General features: G+C 47.3%; 1 protein-coding gene across 1 annotated transcript in view; it reads right to left on the minus strand.

Annotated features, from left to right (window-relative positions):
- Nucleotides 1–11,451: 11,451 nt before the first annotated feature.
- Nucleotides 11,452–19,528, minus strand: part of CCDC90B (coiled-coil domain containing 90B) — an 11,553-nt gene continuing 3,476 nt past the window's right edge. Inside the window, exons 2-9 of the mRNA XM_032219222.1 lie at nucleotides 19,513–19,528; nucleotides 18,838–18,941; nucleotides 16,486–16,587; nucleotides 15,901–15,942; nucleotides 15,618–15,689; nucleotides 15,176–15,229; nucleotides 13,324–13,438; nucleotides 11,452–11,622 (exon numbers count right to left, since the gene is read on the minus strand). The exon at nucleotides 19,513–19,528 is cut by the window's right edge and continues 104 nt beyond it. Of these exons, the coding sequence (XP_032075113.1) occupies nucleotides 11,567–11,622; nucleotides 13,324–13,438; nucleotides 15,176–15,229; nucleotides 15,618–15,689; nucleotides 15,901–15,942; nucleotides 16,486–16,587; nucleotides 18,838–18,941; nucleotides 19,513–19,528 (561 nt within the window). The 3' untranslated portion in view covers nucleotides 11,452–11,566. The remainder of the gene's footprint in view (nucleotides 11,623–13,323; nucleotides 13,439–15,175; nucleotides 15,230–15,617; nucleotides 15,690–15,900; nucleotides 15,943–16,485; nucleotides 16,588–18,837; nucleotides 18,942–19,512) is intronic.

Below are 19,528 nucleotides of genomic sequence, written 5' to 3' on the forward strand. Positions count from 1 at the left end.
CTTAACTTGAATCGGCTTGCTTTCAAAGCGCTATTTAAAGCGCCCTTCTTTCTCCACGCTCGCTATTGTCGCCCTGTTGATGATGTCAGTGACGCGGTTTAATCGGGCGCGCTTTAGTCGAGCGCGGTTTTGTCGTGCCACGGTCGAAGCACACCGGTTTGTGACACCATTAATACATTGCCTTGCCAGAATCTGAATTTGAAGGGGGAAAGGAAAATGTGTAACCTCTTTGTCTTCACGGGACATCTAAATTTGAACGGATTTTGGTTTAAGGAGACAGTTTATGGGCCCCGTAGCCGCAATCTCCTTAAAATCCAGATTCACCCGACTTGTCGAACATCAGTTTTCTGTGCAACCTTTTAAACATGTCATTTGGCTGTACGAGTTCATGGGGAGGTAACCCTAACACTAAGTGGGCTTTCCAACCAATGGGATTTTCCCATGTATTTTACCAGGAAACATGGATAAGGCAGGCAGGAAAGGTTTGCGCCCGTCTAAGCATATCGTTGCGCTCCGAATCCGTTGGCAATGTCCATTTTGCTGTACGAGTTCATGGGGAGCTAACCCTAACCCTAAGTGTATTCCCCCCCCAATGGGACTTCCCCATGTATTTTACCAGGAAACGTGGATAATGCAGGCAGGAAAAGTCTGCGCCCTCGTAAGCATACCGTTGCGCTCTGAATCCATTTGCGATGTCCATTTTGCTGTAGAGTTCATGGGGAGCTAACCCTAACCCTAAGTGGGTTTTCCCCCCAATCAGATTTTCCCAGTAATTTTACCAGGAAACATAGATAAGGCAGGCAGGAAAAGTCAGCGCCCTCGTAAGCATACCGTTGCGCTCCGAATCCGTTGGCGATGTCCATTTTGCTGTACAAGTTCATGGGGAGCTAACCCTAAGTGTATCCCCCCCCCAATGGGATTTCCCCATGTATTTTACCAGGAAACATGGATAATGCAGGCAGGAAAAGTCAGCGCCCTCGTAAGCATACCGTTGCGCTCCGAATCCGTTGGCGATGTCCATTTTGCTGTACGAGTTCATGGGGAGCTAACCCTAACCCTAAGTGTATTCCCCCCCCCAATGGGATTTCCCCATGTATTTTACCAGGAAACGTGGATAATGCAGGCAGGAAAAGTCAGCGCCCTCGTAAGCATACCGTTGTGCTCCGAATCCGTTGGCGATGTCCATTTTGCTGTACAAGTTCATGGGGAGCTAACCCTAAGTGTATCCCCCCCCCAATGGGATTTCCCCATGTATTTTACCAGGAAATGTGGATAATGCAGGCAGGAAAAGTCAGCGCCCGCCTAAGCATACCGTTGCGCTCCGAATCTGTTGGCGATGTCCATTTTCCTGTACGAGTTCATGGGAGCTAACCTTAACCCTAAGTGGGTTTTTTCCCCCAATGGGATTTTCCCATGCATTTTACTAGGAAATGTGGATAATGCAGGCAGGAAAAGTCAGCGCCCTCGTAAGCATACCGTTGCGCTCCGAATCCGTTGGCGATGTCCATTTTGCTGTACGAGTTCATGGGGAGCTAACCCTAACCCTAAGTGTATCCCCCCCCCCCCCAATGGGATTTCCCCATGTATTTTACCAGGAAATGTGGATAATGCAGGCAGGAAAAGTCAGCGCCCGCCTAAGCATACCGTTGCGCTCCGAATCTGTTGGCGATGTCCATTTTCCTGTACGAGTTCATGGGAGCTAACCCTAACCCTAAGTGGGTTTTTTCCCCCAATGGGATTTCCCCATGTATTTTACCAGGAAACATGGATAATGCAGGCAGGAAAAGTCAGCGCCCTCGTAAGCATACCGTTGTGCTCCGAATCCGTTGGCGATGTCCATTTTGCTGTACGAGTTCATGGGGCGCTAACCCTAACCCTAAGTGGGTTTTTTCCCCCAATGGGATTTCCCCATGTATTTTACCAGGAAACGTGGATAATGCAGGCAGGAAAAGTCAGCGCCCTCGTAAGCATACCATTGTGCTCCGAATCCGTTGGCAATGTCCATTTTGCTGTATGAGTTTATGGGGAGCTAACCCTAACCCTAATTGGGTTTTTCCCCCAATGGGATTTCCCCATGTATTTTACCAGGAAATGTGGATAATGCAGGCAGGAAAAGTCAGCGCCCTCGTAAGCATACCGTTGTGCTCCGAATCCGTTGGTGATGTCCATTTTGCTGTACGAGTTCATTGGGGGCTAACCCTAAGTGTATTCCCCCACCCCAATGGGACTTCCCCATGTATTTTACCAGGAAACGTGGATAATGCAGGCAGGAAAAGTCAGCGCCCGCCTAAGCATACCGTTGCGCTCCGAATCTGTTGGCGATGTCCATTTTCCTGTACGAGTTCATGGGAGCTAACCCTAACCCTAATTGGGTTTTTCCCCCAATGGGATTTCCCCATGTATTTTACCAGGAAACGTGGATAATGCAGGCAGGAAAAGTCTGCCCCCTCGTAAGCATACCGTTGCGCTCCGAATCCGTTGGCGATGTCCATTTTGCTATACGAGTTCATGGGGAGCTAACCCTAACCCTAATTGGGTTTTTCCCCCAATGGGATTTCCCCATGTATTTTACCAGGAAACGTAGATAATGCAGGCAGGAAAAGTCAGCGGCCTCGTAAGCATACCGTTGCGCTCCGAATCTGCTGGCGATGTCCATTTTGCTATACGAGTTCATGGGGAGCTAACCCTAACCCTAATTGGGTTTTCCCCCCAATGGGATTTCCCCATGTATTTTACCAGGAAACATGGATAATGCAGGCAAGAAAATTCTGCACCCTTGTAAGCACCGTTGCGATGGGCGATGTCCATTTTGCTGTACGAGTTCATGGGGAGCTAACCCTAACCCTAAGTGGGTTTTTTCCCCCAATGGGATTTTCCCACGCATTTTACCAGGAAATGCAATTTGGGGTATCATGGATTTAACCCCTTTTGGGGTTCCGGAAATTTGGAATGGCTCCCTCCGAACTCGCATTGACATTACATATAAGGGTTTTGAAATGCCTCCCTAATTACGACACGCTGGCTTGTTATTAAAGACTAATAATTTTTTCTTAAAAAAAATAAATCTCTGTTGCATATGTTGCTCTTTTAGCCAAGGCTCACTGAAATTTCTGCTTTACGATGTGGACGCTACTAAACTGAACACTTTAATATGAGTGATGCCTCTGTCTTATTTTGCCCCAGTAAGTCCAAGAACTCCAGCAGATTTGTTTTTGTTGTACAGGGTGAAACCTCTTTTTGGAAAAAAAAAAGGGTGGGGGGAAAAGGGCCTACAGCTGTGTTAGTGAACCTTTTCAACACCCTGGTGCTGAAACGGGAGTTCACGCATGCACATGGGACAGGGGTGGGTTTCTCGCCCCGTTCCAACCGGTTCGGTTAGAACGGGGCCGGCGGCGTCCTCGTGCACGCGTGTGGCGCACGCATGCATACTAGCATCTGTGCGATGCTCCAGCTGCTCCTGGAGGATCGCGCAGGCGCTGTATGCGTCCTGCGCATGCGTGGAAGCGCAGAACTCGTCAAAACCGGGTAAGGAGCGTGGGCGCGCGGGTGGGCTCTTCGCCGTTTCCGGAAGTTACTTACTTCCGGGTTCGCCGACCAACCGGTTCGCTGGGACCGCCGCAAACCGGTTGAAACCCACCCCTGACATGGGGAAGCCCTGGAAACCGGAAAAGCTGTTCCCCGGCGCACCTGCGCATGCTGTTTTGGCTTTGTGCACGCAGGCATGCCAGAAACCGGAAGACCAAGTGACTGGCATGCATGCATGCGCTGGAAACCGGAAGCTCAGCTTCCCAGCACGCCCATGCGCGCCAGGGAACTGCTCTCCCAGTTTCTGACACTCCCAGGTGCACGAAGACCAGCTGGCTGGCAAGCATGTGCGCGCCAGAACCTGGAAGAGCCACAGGACACAGCTGGTGTGCCTGGAGAGATGGCTCTGTGTGCCACTTCTGGCACGCGTGTTATAGGTTCGCCATCACGGGCCTAGAGGAATTCAAAGAAATTGTTGAAGGCCATTTTTGATGAAATGAGATCTGTTGGTTTACTGTTGTGGCCTGTCGGCTGCCGGTCCCTTCAGCAGCCAAATGAGATGAGGCGGCTTGGGAGTCAGGGTCAGCATCAAGGCAACCTGAGAGCTCCGAGGGGGAAAGAGGGAATGGAGTTTGCAGAGAGAGAGGGACAGAGGTGGAGCCCGGGCCATCTGTCAGCCCTCAAATGGAGAGTCAACAGCCCCCAGGTCTGGAGGTGGCTGATGAGGAACAGCTGAGTCCAGAGCCTGATGCGCGGATGCACAGAAGGCAGAGGAGAGGAGAGCAGTGGAAATCTATGGGCTGGTCCTTGGGATGGAAGAGCCATGGCTGCTAGCGAAGCCCCACCTTAGCTCTGGGGATAAAAGGCAGGGGGCGGAGATGGATAGATGTGGCAGAGGAGAGGAGAGCAGTGGAAATCTATGGGGTGGTCCTTGAGACGGAAGAGCCACCACTGCTAGTGAAGCCCCACCTTAGTTCTGGGGATAAAAGGCAGGGGGCAGAGATGAATAGATGTGGCAGAGGAGAGGAGAGCAGTGGAAATCTATGGGATGGTCCTTGGGATGGAAGAGCCACCGCTGCTAGTGAAGCCCCACCTTAGCTCTGGGGATAAAAGGCAGGGGGCGGAGATGGATAGATGTGGCAGAGGAGAGGAGAGCAGTGGAAATCTATGGGCTGGTCCTTGGGATGGAAGAGCCACCGCTACTAGTGAAGCCCCACCTTAGCTCTGGGGATAAAAGGCAGGGGGCGGAGATGGATAGATGTGGCAGAGGAGAGGAGAGCAGTGGAAATCTATGGGCTGGTCCTTGGGATGGAAGAGCCACCGCTGCTAGTGAAGCCCCACCTCAGCTCTGGGGATAAAAGGCAGGGGGCGGAGATGAATAGATGTGGCAGAGGAAAGGAGAGCAGTGGAAATCTATGGGCTGGTCCTTGGGACAGAAGAGCCACCGCTGCTAGCGAAGCCCCACCTTAGCTCTGGGGATAAAAGGCAAGAGGTGGAGATGAATAGATGTGGCAGAGGAGAGGAGAGCAGTGGAAATCTATGGGCTGGTCCTTGGGACAGAAGAGCCACCGCTGCTAGCGAAGCCCCACCTTAGCTCTGGGGATAAAAGGCAGGGGGCGGAGATGGATAGATGTGGCAGAGGAGAGGAGAGCAGTGGAAATCTATGGGCTGGTCCTTGGGATGGAAGAGCCACCGCTGCTAGTGAAGCCCCACCTTAGCTCTGGGGATAAAAGGCAGGGGGCGGAGATGGATAGATGTGGCAGACAGCTATTCATCTCCTTGCCATACAGGCCTATTAGCCTGCATTGAGAGAGGGGGGGTGGGGTGGGGTGGGAGACAGACAGACAGACAGACAGACTTTTTGCTGGGGGTGCTGGCGCTCCTTATAAAGGGAACGTTTATTTAACTACAGAAGGTTTCTAGTGTTTGGGAGCTGGGTCGGAACATTTACAAAGTGTAAGAAGGGACTGAACAGCTAAGCAATTCTGGAAATTTGCAGCCAAGTAGAAAATCCAGAGGTGAACCCTAGGGGGCAGTAGTTGCCTAATATTAAAACAGACACATTCACTTCCAAGAATTTCAGTTTATAAAATTCAAAGCAACAAGAATTATTTCTGAAGACATCCAGCCTCCCTTGTGCTTTGGGGCTGCTGTCCCAACCCACCTCCCTTTTCACCATGTCAAAGTAAGAAAAAAAAAATCAATGATTTCTCCAACATCTGGAGAGCACAGTGGTGAAGAAGACAAGACCGTTTGATAGAACTAAAAAAACACAATACTGCAATTTTAAAAAAAACCCCACAATGTTCTGTCTGACACACGTATTCAAGGGAATTGGGGAATGAACCAGCTGGCAATGCGTACTTAAATCTTCCCTTCGCAAAGGAAAAAAAAAACATCTGGCAGCTTTAAGCACTCTGCGGTTTGCGTATTTTTTGGGGGGCAATGCAAGATAAAATGCAGAAAATTCAGCTCTGGAAAGGCAGGTTTAAGTCAGGTGAATTAATATGGCATTTTAAAGGACATCTTTAATAATAATAATAAATCCTTCCTTCCTCTCAACCCATATCTTTTCAATGTGGTATCTCAATATTAGGTAAAGGTAACAGTTCTCCTCGCACATATGTGCTAGTCGTTCCCGACTCTAGGGGGCGGTGCTCATCTCTGTTTCAGGGTTCCACCGCAAAACTGTGTTCGACTAAACCGCGCTCGACAAAACCACATAGCTGACGTCATCAACAGCGCAACAACAGCACGGAGACAGAAGCACGCTGTAAATGCTAAACCTAAAATTAACCCCTAAATCTAAACCTAACCCCCCTAAACCTAACCCTTAACCTAACCCTTAACCTAACCCTAACCTAATCCTAACCCTTAACCTAACCCTAAACCTAACCCTTAACCTAACCCTAAAGCTAACTCTAAAGCTAACCCTTACCTTAAGTTGAATCGGCTTGCTTTCAAAGCGCTATTTAAAGCGCCCTTCTTTCTCCGCGCTCGCTATTGTCGCCCTGTTGATGACGTCAGCGACGCAGTTTAATCGGGCGCGGCTTAGTCGAGCGTGGTTTTGTCGTGCCACGCTGTTTCAAAGCCGAAGAGCTAGTGCTGTCCAAAGATGTCTCCGTGGTCATGTGGCCTGCATGACTAAATGCTGAAGGTGCACAGAACACTGTTATCTAAAGGTGGTTCCTCGGCGATTGGTGTGGTGTAGAGTTTCTTGGTGGAAATTAGCTTTGCGACCTGCGCTTCCACCTGACGAACTAATTCATCATTACTGGGTAGGGCTTGGTGCACAAGTCCCATAGGCTGTGAGTTCCAGTGGACACGAGTCCCTTAGGCCATAAGTTCCAATACATGTCTTTGGGAACGAAGTTCCCTGCTGGTGCTGGCCAGTCACCTGTCTTCTGGGTCAGTGAGATGGCTGGGGTGAGGACAGTTGGTTTTTCAGGATCCAAAAACTCTGGAATCAAGGCTTGAGAGTTGATGACGGCTGCCCCCTCTGCCATTAGGGTGGTGCCTTGGCGTTGTAGGTTTGAGTCCATGCTTAGTAATCTCTTTCAGATCAAGTTTATTATCAGGCATTTATTTATTTATTTATAGGGTTTGTATGCTGCCCACTCTCGAGAGACTCAGATAAAAAGGAAGGGGGGAACATACAACAAATTAAAAAAACAACATTAAAATTCCACAACATTCATGCTTAGAATGAGGGCTGGATAAATCAACAGCCCCCAGGCCTGCCGGAACAGCCACGTCTTGGTTGCTTTGCGGAAGGCCGGAAGGGTAGTAAGGGTCCGGATCTCCACGGGAAGATCGTTCCATAGGGCCGGAGCAGCTACAGAGAAGGCCCTCCCACGGGGAGTCGCCAGCCGACATTGACCGGCAGATGGAATCTGGATGCCTCGTCTGTGCGATCTTACGGGTCTCTGGGAGGTAAATGGCAGGAGGCGGTCTCTCAGGCATTCTTAATAGCAAAACTTACAGTTCAGTGTTAAGATACTTTTGATGTTCCATGATCTGTCCCATCACCCAATGTTTTTCTACTTGCATTTTTACATGTTTTCGAACAGCTAGGTTGGCAGAATCTGGGACAAGTAACGGGAGCTCACTTCGTTACTCAGTGCTAGGGATTCGAACTGTTGAACTGCCGACCTTTGTGATTGACAAAACCAGTGTTTTAGCCGCTGAGCACTGTGTCCCTATCTCAATATTCTGGATAAACCAATGGGGGAACGTCTCAAAAATCTAGAGCAGATTAGATCAGAGACAAGGTGTATAAAATGTAATATCCCCGTTAAGGCTCCATACTGAGAGTCCAAATACCCACCAACCTCTTAATTAACTGGTGATGGATACGTTGCCCTCTGTATATTGAAAATCAGCCGAACTCGAACTGGCAGTGGGCAGAATTTGCCTGCAATACCGCATTCTAACCACTGCGCCACCATGGACCCCAACAATCTGGGTCCTCATTTTACCGATCTCGGAAGGATGGAAGGCTGAGTCAACCTTGAGCCAGTGAGAGTCGAACTGGCAGTGGGCAGAATTAGCCTGCAATAATGCATTCTAACCACTGCGCCACCATGGCCCCCAACAATCTGGGTCCTCATTTTACTGACCTCGGAAGGATGGAAGGCTGAGTCAACCTTGAGCCAGTGAGAGTCGAACTGGCAGTGGGCAGAATTAGCCTGCAATACCGCATTCTAACCACAGCGCCACCACTGCTCAAGACTCATTCGATAAGATATGGCTAACAAGCCTGAATGCCATGTTAGTTTGTGAGCGAGTCATGTGGATTTACTGGCAGGTGTTTTGACTTCCCTGAAACAGCCAATGGGTGAAGGTGAATCCAATCTTCGATAAGGGAAGAAGAGTAATCGGGCAAGAAGCATCGCAGATTAACAAATAGTAGTAACTTCTACCAGATTGCCACAAAAGAGAATTCAAAGAATGTGACAGTCTGAAATTGCTCTGGCATTCCTTCTTCCTTACAAACGGCGCTAAGTTTTAAAAGGCACCTTGTTTTATTTTTTGCTTACCTGAAAAAAGGCCAAGATTTAGTGATATAGCACCTCAAAAAGTCCCAGAATTCGTTTCAGCCAACAACTGGTAGAGAACCGAACTGAAGGATATCTTAGATCACCGTTTCTCAGCCTTAGCCGGTTTAAGATGAGTGGACTTCAACTCCCAGAATGCTGGCTAGGGAAATCTGGGTGTTGTAGTCCATTCATCGTAAAGTGGTTAAGGCTGTGAAACAACGTCCCAGATCTCGCAACCTTTTTTGAAACTATTACACATTTAATTTTTCTGTCACCTACCGTATTTTTCGGAGTGTTAAGACGCACCTTTTTCCCCTCAAAAAAGAGGCTGAGAATCTGGGTGCGTCTTATACAATGAATACAGCATTTTTTTGCCTCCCGAAATCCTGCCCCCCCTCACCAAAATAGCCGTGCAGAGCCTTTAGGAGGCTTCCAGGGTGCTCCTGGGGGCTGGGGAGGGCAGAAATGAGCACAAAACAGGTCATTTTTTGCTCAATTTTGCCTCCCCAGCCCCCAGGAGCACTCTACAAGCCTCCTAAAGGCTATGCATGCCCTTTTTGAAAAAAAGTGGCCCATTTTTGTTAAAATCGGGCCATTTTTTGCTCGTTTTGGATGGGGAGAAACCCCAGGAGCACTCTACAAACCTCCTAAATACTATTCATGCCCTTTTTTTTGGAAGAAAAACAGGCTGTTTTGGGGAGATCTGCAGAGTGCAAACACTTTTTTTAAAAAAAATTGTCTTCAAAATCTTGCTGCATCTTATACTCTGAAAAATATGGTATTTCCCCTTATAACGGCTTATAGTCTCTTCAGATGCTTCGCTCTCACTTCCTAGCATTCTCAGCAAAAGTCAAGGCGGTGAAGAGAATTCTGGGAGTTGAAGTCCATGCATTTGGAAGCGGCCCAGGTTACGGGAACGCGGGATTGGGGGGGGGGGTGTAGCGTGGCTGCTATGCAATCCTGAGACTACTGACCTAGAAAGGGCCTAGATTCCCAATCTAGAATGTAATATAAGTAGTGGTATGTGTTCCTCAGGGGAAAAAAATGCAATACATTCAGTCACCTTAAATGAGAATAAAGCAATTTTTGAACATTGCCCATTGGTTGGTTTTCTCGTGCCAAGTGAGACACAATTGTCGGCTGTGACCAGGGGGGCGTTTGCCCAGGTCCGCCTGGTGCACCAATTGCGTCCCTACCTGAACCAGGAGGCTCTCAGAACAGTCACTCACGCCCTCGTGACCTCAAGACTGGACTACTGCAATGCGCTCTACATGGGGCAGCCCTTGAAGAGTGTTCGGAGACTCCAGCTGGTCCAGAATGCAGCTGCACGAGCGATTGTGGGTGCACCTAGGTACACCCACATCACACCTATCCTCCGCGAGCTGCACTGGCTACCTGTCGATCTCCGGGTACGCTTCAGGGTGCTAGTTATTACTTATAAAGCCCTACATGGTATTGGACCTGGGTACTTGAGAGACCGCCTTCTGCCGATTACCTCCCACAGACCCATTCGATCCCACAGATTAGGCCTCCTCCGTATTCCATCTGCCGGCCAATGTCGGCTGGCGACTACTCGGAGGAGGGCCTTCTCTGTGGCTGCCCCGGCCCTTTGGAACAAGCTCCCCGTGGAGATTCGGACCCTCTCCACCCTTCGGGCCTTCCGGACGGCCGTGAAGACCTGGCTGTCCCAGCAAGCCTGGGGTTGAGTCCCCCCCCCCCCCCCACTCGAATTTGCTGTGTCTGTTGTGCTTTTAAATTGTTCGTATTGTCCGATTGTTTTTGTCTTACTTTTTGTAATTTCCCCTCCCTTGGCTTTTGTTCAGCCGCCCTGAGTCCCTTTGGGGAATAGGGCGGCCTACAAACTGAATAAACTCCAAACTCCAATCTCTAATGATGTTATATATGAGGGAAGTGGAACATCTGATTGTTGTGGCCAACAGAGCTGGCAGCAGATTCGGACAGTGAGAAGGTTGGGGAGGAACATGGGCCAGTCCTGGAGTCTGGGAAAGGCTCTGATGAGGGCTCCGTGTCGGAGGCAGAGAGGGGGCCAGAGCCATCTGACAGTTATCAGCTGCCTTCGGAGTCAGACATCAGTAAAGCAGATGAACAGCTGGAGCCTGTTCCCTGTGTGCGCATGCGCAGAATTGCCAGATGAGGGTCGACTTGGGAGTAAAGCCACAGGTGGACGGTGAATGGCCCCTCCCACAGGGAATAAAAGAGGAGCAACAGGGGAGTGGAATTTGCAGGAGACCATTAGTTCATTCCTGCATTCTTGCCAAGTATTGCGCCGTCTGAAAGATATCGGCCTGGCCACTCTCCAAGCCTGATAAAGGTCGGTACTTGTGAACTATATTGAAAGACTGTGGGAGAGGAAAGACTTTGCTGGAGAGGAATTCACTGTAATTTAAATAAAAGGGTTTATCAGGACGAGGACTCGGCTTTGCACTGCTGGGGAAGCCTAGGTCAGAATACTGATGAAAAAGAAATGTTTCCACCACCAGATTTAAGCTCCAAAACTTGTGCGCAAAAACAACGTTCTGTTATTGGAACCTTCCGGATATGTTAGGGAGGGCAACTGTGTAAATTTGCAGCCAATCTGAATTTTCAAAGCTGCAATGGTGAGCAAGAACATTCAACCCAAAGAACAAAGGCCAAGAAGATCAGGCTGGAGCAGAGGAAACCAGCTGCAGCATATGACACCACAGCTGGTTGTAGCTTTTGGGATTATCCGGTACATTTTTATCTCCCTTTTCTAAGTTTTCAAGCTCCAGAGATCTCTTGGGCACCAGCAGATCACCTCCTACAACTCTTTCAACTGGGCACAAATTGTTTTGAGCTGTCCAGAGGGACGCAGGATGAAAAAGATCACGGCTGATGAAAAAAACGCTGAAAAGATCAGCCAGAAGATGTTATCTCAGATATGTTTAAGGTTTTCAATTAGGTTTTTTTTTTGGTTGTTGTTGTTGCTCTGTCCTCTTTTTCGCTCCCCATCGGTGAGTTCCTTATTTCCAAAATCGATAAAATCCCAAAGCAATGGCAAGGCAAGTGAAAACAGAAGCTGAAATTAAAAGTAGAAGAAGAAAAAAAAATAAGTGAAACTTTTTGGGTTAAAAAATGTTTCATGCAATTTGCCGTCACCATTTTAACAGATTAACAGAGTTGGAAGGGACCTCGTAGGTCATCTAGTCCAACCCCCCCCCAAAAAACAGGAGACCCTACACCATTTCTGACAGATGGCTGTCCAGTCTCTTCTTGAAAGCCTCCATGAAGCTCCCACAACTTCTGAAGGCAACTTCTGTTCCATTGGTTGATTGTTCTCCCGGTCAGAAAATTCCCCCTTATTTCTAGGTTGAATCTCTCCTTGATCAGTTTCCATCCATTATTCCTTGCCTGGCCTTTGGGTGCTTTGGAGAATAGCTTGACTCCCCTCCTCTCTGTGGCAGCCCCTCAAATATTGGAAGGCTGCTATCCTGTCTCCCCAGGTCCTTCTCTTCACTAGACTAACTAGACTAGCCATGCCCAGTTTCTGCAACTGTTCTTCATATGTTTTAGCCTCAAGTCCCCTAATCATCCATGTTGCTCTTCCCTGCACTCTTTCTAGAGTCTCAACATCTTTAGAAAAAGGGCAGAGAAGAGCAACCAGGATATCACCCTTTGATTCCAGCTGAAGATCTTCACAAGAGGCCTTCAAACAGCAGCTAGGTGGTCATCTTAGAGATGTTTAGAGGACGCTGCATTAAAATGTACAAAGTGAAAATGAATATCTTACCAAAATTTTTATTTCTTTTTATTTCTGGCCTGGATGACGGAGAATCTCCACGGACTTGTGTGAGAAGGAAAATTGACTCTAGTTGACCTAACGTATCACCCCCGAATCCTTCTCTCTACTAGACTAGACATACCTGGTTCCCTCAATCATGATATGATTTAGCCTCTGGACCCTTTGCCACCTTTTATTAAATTATTAAAGCAAAACAGTAAACAAGTGAGGGAATAGTATGACATGAGAGCAAATAACCGACATAGGAATAGCAGTAGCACTTAAGACTTATATACTGCATCACAGTGCTTTGCAGCCCTCTCTAAACAATTTACAGAATCAGCATTTTGCCCCCTCCCCCAACAATCTGGGTCCTCATTTCACCAACCTCAGAAGGACAAAAGGCTGAGTCAACCTTGAGCCCCATCAGCACCGAACTGCTGACAGTCGGCAGAGTTAGCCTGCGATACCTCTGTCAGGCCTGCAGCCATATTCCTATTGAATCTTTGGCCTGACACACTTTCTAGTATTCAACTATGCCTTTTCCGTTGTGGGAAAACGGGAGGGGGGGATTGTACGGAGTTAGATGCTACGTAGCCATAACAACATTCCTTCTAGAAAGCCAAGGTCATCCTTTGTCTCTGCACCTCTTGCACCTGACCGGAACTGGATGGGTGGAGCTGCCAGCATGGCAGTGGAAGATTGGACCATGTGATGGATTTGTAGGTTTGGGGGCAGGATCTTGAACTTTCAACTGGGGGGGGGGGAGAGCTTTCAGATTCAGGTTTTCCCAGATGTGCCAACGCAGCTCTCTTAATAAATTGGAACTTTGAGGAATACTTTGCCTTGAACTCTGATTTGTATGCTATTTGGACAACCACATTCTAAGCACTGTGCCACCACGTCTCTTATCATTCAGCAACTACAGAGGATGCTGTCGGTTTGTTTCAATTGCTAAGCATTCTGCTTTTGGAGGCTGGCTTTTAATTTGGCACATACCTGCCAAATACCGGATGGTTTCCAGCTTATTCGACTCCATGAGTGTTTTGAGAGCTGCAATCTCGGCGTCAATTTTATTGTTGACTTCTGTCAGGGAACTGTTGGTGTTGGAATCCTAGGAGGACACACAGAACATCCTTTGGTACCCAAAATGAGCCAGGAAGTTAGCAGAGACAGGCAATTCTCTCCCTGTGGTTTAGTGTGGCATCAACATCCTTTGCAAGAGTAACAGAGTTGGAAGGGATCTTGAAGGTCTTCTAGTCCAACCCTCCCTGCTCTCACGCGGGAAACCCACCTGGACAAGCCTCTTCTTAAAAAACTCCAGTGATGGAGGTAAGTTGTCCAAGTGGTGTGGTGGCCTAGAGGTGGAGCTCTGGCCTCACAATCAGGAGGCTGTGAGTTCAATCCTAGGTAGAGGCAGATATTTCTCTCTCTCTGGGCATAATGGGAATATATCTGCTGAATAAAACTCTGCATTGGCAACAGGAAAGGCATCTGGCCATTAAACACTCTGCTGGTTCCATTCAGTTGCCCTGACTCCACCCCGGAAGGGATTATAGGGTCGTTAAATGATGATGATGATGATGATGATAAGTTGTGCCACTAATTAATTGTTCTGCCAGGAATTTTCTCCTTTGTTCTAGCTTGCTTTTCTCTTTGATTAGTTTCCACCCACTGCTTCTTGTCCTGCCCTCAGGGGTTTTGGAAAGTAAGTGGGTCCCCTCTTCTTTGTGACAGCCCCTTACGAGGAATCAAGAATTAACTAATTTTGGACACCCAGGAAAAGGTTATTTCTGTCCTGTCAGGTTATTTAAAATGTATACATTTCCTTCCATCACGTTGCTGCCTATTACAATTAGTCCTCGACTTATGACCAAAAATGGGAACAGAATTGCCATTGCTAAGCAAGGCGGTTGTTAAGTGAAACATGCCCAATTTTGCAACCATTTTTTTGCCAGGGTTTTAAAGTTTAGGTTTATTAGATTTATATGCCGCTCTTCTCCCAAGGACTCAGGGCGGCGTACAATATTAAAAGAAACACATAATACAGAAGTTTAAAAAAAGGGAATTTTAAGGGAATCACTACAGTTGTTAAGGGACTCATGGGGTTATTAAGCGAATCCGATTTCCCCCATTGACTTTGCTTGTTAGAAGCCAGCTGGCAAGGATACAAATGGCCATTAAGTGACCCTGGGATGCTGCAACTTCTATATGTCAGTTGCCAAGCATGGCTGGCTGGGGAATTCTGGGAATTGAAGTCCACATATCTTCAAGTTGCCAAGGTTGAGAAACACTGACCTAGAATCTAGATTCTGGAATAAAAATAAAAATGGCTGTGTGTGTATGTATGTTCCAGCGTAACTCTGGAACGCCTCAAGCAAGTTCAACCAAACTTGGTACACAAACGACTTACTCTCTGGAAACAAATACTATGGGGTTAAGAGACCCCCTAACACCTCTTGGTGGTGGTGGTGTTCTGTTAAGATACCTCCTGTTGTGCCTTAAAATGGCTTCTACTGTACAGCACAATGAAGTTGCCGTGGTAACGGCTTCACAGTACTGCACAAGGGGGCTCCGTCTGGTAAGGGGGAAAATCCAACATTAGAAATTAGGCTTCTGGGGGCAGATGCAAAACATTTTAAACTAATTTAAATGTTGCCGAAATCAGGGCTCAGGGAGAAGTGGCTCTTGCAGGCTTCACAGTTCTCCACAAGGGGGCTCCCTCTGGTAAGGGGGGAAAATCCAACATTAGAAATGACATTTGGTTCGGAAATTTCCGCTCTATAAATCAATACCGGGGCAATGCCGGGTTATTGACTAGGCCTAGAATAAAAATGATTCGAACACTTACTTTTTTATGAAATTCTGTGGAGTTTTCCATCAGCTTTCTTTCTTGATCTGTGAACTGGAGAATTAGAAAAAAAAATAACAAAAATAATTTAAAAAAAAACAGGAATGCATAATCAGCTCAACTAACAGGTCCTCCTTGATTTACAACTGTTGATTTAATGACTGTTCCAAGATACAACAGCACTGAAAAGCCTTCCCGGCTGGTTTCTGACAAGCGAAGTCCATGGGGTGAACCAGATTCCCTTAATGAATATGTGAGTCACTTAGTGACCAAATGATTCACTTAACAACTGTGGCAAAAACAAAAAAGATAGCAAAACGGAGACGAAGCTCACTTAACAGTTTTGCCTTGTTCAGTAACAGAAATGTGGGGCACCATTCTGGTTGTAAGACAAGGACTTCTTTTAGATAAGAAAAAAAAACCCAACACAGAACTTACTCACCATATCGGTTACTCTGCTTCTCTCCAAGTTGATGTCCAGTTTGTTTTCAGCTCTGATCTGGTTAGTTTCATTCTTTAAAGAAAAACACATCACTCTCAATTCTAGGAAGGAGAAAACGGAATGTTCTTTTTTTCCCCCCTGAATTTTCAAATTACATTTGTCCGGACATTTTCCCCCTATAAATAAATGCCTGGGAAATGCCAGGTTATCGGCTACTTATTTTTAAAAGGAGGTTTAACTCTGTCCTAAAACTGAACGGCTTGGCTATCCCTGGTCGACTTACCATTAGTTGCTGTTTAACTTGATCCAATTCAATTTTCATTTTCTAAGGAAGAGAGGAAGAAAGCAAAGAAATGGCATAAAGGAGCTGCAACATACAAAATAGGCATGTTAACTTTCACAACCTGTAACTTTCATTGATGTATCTCAGCCACGATGAAGCTCCTTTAAAGGGCTGCAACCAGCCATCTCCCATTCACGCCCCTACAAACTCCTGTTTGGGACTGAATTTGAAACATCGCACCAAAGATATAAAATCTGAAAATTGTCAATTTTGCAGAAAAACTTCACAAACTAAACAGATACGGCTCAGGGCATTTTTGGGGTGGAAGTGGGGGTGTTAAGGTAATGATGATTTAATAGCTGACCAGCTGCTGTAAGGCTGTAAATTGAGATGATGAAATGAGAATGAATCAGCAGGGCTACTGCCACTTTAAGAAGCTGTCTATATAAAGGAGGCCATGTGAGGGCGATTTCCCTCTCTCTCTCTCTCTCTCTCCCTTCCCTCTCTCTCTTCCTCTTTCTCTCTCTCTCTCTCTCCCTTCCCTCTCTCTCTTCCTGACATGGCATGCTCTGACAGGGATAATACCTCGTTTTCTGCTCTCAAATTGGCAAATTCGCTCTTCTCAAGAATGACCATATCCTTGCGAATGGAATCCAGATGAAACATTATCTGTTGCAAAGTTATTTCCTAAAACATAAAAGATAAAATATACATATATACACACAAAATGTTGAAAGGCATCTTAAATATTCATCGTTTTCTGGCAGGACATTTAGTCCATGAGATGGGACCATGTCAGAAAAATGTTCTGTGTAATGACAACATATTGCATTGAACATTTTGGAGAAGCAGCGGCAAATTTCATACACTGTATTTGTACATCATATGCAAACATACACACATACGTGCATGCACACTCTTTTTAAGGCACAACGTTTAATGTCAGGACAATTAGATCTCAAAATGTTTTGCACACTTCTAACGGTTTCCTTATGGGCAATAATTTTACAAGGCCATCCCACCACCAAGAAGTGTAACAATTCAGATGTTCTGTTTGGAATGGAAAGACCAAGGTTCAAGTCTGCTTTGAGCTAACTGGCAGCCCAGATTTGACACCCGAGCACTGCAGAACGGGGTGAACTCCCGTTCCTTGCTCCAGCTCCTGCCCTCCTAGCAGTTTGAAAGAATGCAGATGTAAGTAGATAAACAAGTACCATTTCAGTGGGCCTGAAATGTAAGTAGATAAATAGGTATCCTTTCAATATGTTCTGTGCGTCTTGGTATACAGCCAAGGCTGGCCATGATCACAGAAGTGTCTTCGGACAATGCTGGCTCCCTCAGCCAGGTGACCCCCATATTATCAACCCTAAATTCCTGGTAAAACAGCAGAAAATCTAAAAGTTCCAAATATCCCTGCAACATGCAACTGGTTTCTAACAAAGCTGTGCTTAAGATATGAATTGCCTAAAGAATTTAGCGTCGAGTGGAGCTGGTGGCAGACTCAGACAGTGAGGAGGTTGGGGAGGAACATGGGCCAGTCCTGGAGTCTGGGTAAGGCTCTGATGAGGGCTCTGCGTCAGAGGCAGATGGGGCCAGGGCCATCCAATAGTTATCGGCTGCCTTCGGAGTTGGAGATCAGTGGGGCAGAAGAACAACTGGAGCCTGTTCCCAGTGTGCACATGTGCAGAGCTGCCAGGAGAAGGGAACAGCTAAGGAACAAGGGCCGACTTGGGAGTAAAGGCACAGGTGGACGGTGAATGGCCCCTCCCAGAGGAAATAAAGGGGAATGGGGTTTGCAGGAGACAATTTGGAATTGGAATTTGGAATTTGCTTTATTTATATGCCGCCCCTTTCCCTGAGGGGACTCAGGGCAGCTCACAATTCAAGGGAGGGGGAAAACAAACAAACAAATTACAGAACAAAGACCATATACTATTAAAAACGCAACAATCATACCATTCAGAGTGGGGCTGAGAGTCTTTAGCCCCAGGCCTGCCAGAACAGCCAGGTTTTAAGGGCTGTGCGGAAGGCCTGGAGGGTGGTGAGGGTACGAATCTCCACGGGGAGTTCGTTCCAGAGGGTCGGAGCAGCCACCGAGAAGACCCTCCTCCGGGTAGTCGCCAGTCGGCACTGGGTGGCTGATGGAATTCGGAGGAGGCCTAGTCTGTGGGATCTTATTGGTCTAGTGGAGGTAATTGGCAGCAGGCGGTCTCATTTAATTAGTGTGAAGATTTGTTCCTGACTCTCAGAGATTCCTTGCCAATTATTTTCCTGTACAGGGTTGGGAAGATCTCGGCCTGGCAGCTCTCCAAGCCTGATAAGGTCTGTGGTTGTAAATTCCCCCTCGAAAGACTGTTTGCCGGGACTTTGCTGGAGGTGAATGAGAGGAATTCACATTAGCCAAATAAAAAGGGTCTTTTTTCGGGATAAGGATTCTGCTTCGTGATTCGGTGAAGCCTAGGTCAGAACAGAATTATGAAGACAATGGGGAAGATTACGTCAAGATTACACGTAATCCTTGACTTAACCATAATTCGTTTAGTGGCCGTTTGAAAATACAACAATCTTAGTGCAAATCCTTGCCCTTTACAACGGTTGCAGACTCCCCACCATCGCAATGGTTGTATTTACGATGGATGCGGGGTCCTGGGGAGGGGGTGTCACATGATCCCATCATTCCCGACCTTCCCTGCCGGATTCCCACCAAGCAAAATCAATGGAGGAAGCCAGATTCGCTTAACAGCCAAGTGATTCATTCAACAAACAGTGGCGATTCGCTTAACAACCATAGTTAGGATAGTGGTAAAATCAAGGGTGACTCATTGAACCACCGCCTTGTTTAACGACAGAAATTCTGGCTCCCATGGTGGCTGTAGGTGGAGTATTACCTGTATGAATGGCCATAAAAAGTGATGCGTGCAAGGAATAACCATTTACCTGTTGGCCTTGCGTTACCATATCCTTGTAGACGGTATCCAGGCTGACCGCTGACAAATTCATCAACGCTGAGACCACGGTTTCAGCCTGTTCTTTGGAAAACCCTGTTGAGTATATAAAGTACACCGTAATCTACTGCAGGGGTGTCAAACTCAATTTCATTGAGGGCCGCGTCACGGCTGTGGTTGATCTTGGCGGCTGGGTGGGCGTGGCTGACTGGGTGGGCATGGCCAGCTTGATGCCACTCCCCAAACTGCTGGCATGTTTCCTCTTCACACTGGGCTGAAGGGACGCGGGCTGGCCCCTTACATTTTTGAGGATGGCCCTGAGGCCTGAATCCAACCACATCCTTGATTGGGCCCTGCGGATCAGATTCAATCACATCCTTGAGTTTGGGCCCTGTGGGCCGGATCCGACCACATCCTTGAGTTTGTGGAATTGTGGAAGCCAGATTCACTTTAACGACGGACTTACTGCCGTGATTCCCTTAACAGACGTAGCAAGAAAGGTCATAAAACGAGGCAAAACTCAACACAGGTCTCGGTTAACCATAGAAATTTTGCGCTCAATTGTTGTGGTTGTAAGTCGAGGACTTACTTTCGTAAATCTAAGAGCTATTGCTATTGCATGGAGGAAAACTTTCCCAGACAGTTTTCACTGGAGATGTTTGCTCACCGTGGGCTTCCAGATC

This window comes from Thamnophis elegans, chromosome 6 (assembly GCF_009769535.1).
Source record: "Thamnophis elegans isolate rThaEle1 chromosome 6, rThaEle1.pri, whole genome shotgun sequence".
NCBI classification, from domain to species: domain Eukaryota; kingdom Metazoa; phylum Chordata; class Lepidosauria; order Squamata; family Colubridae; genus Thamnophis; species Thamnophis elegans.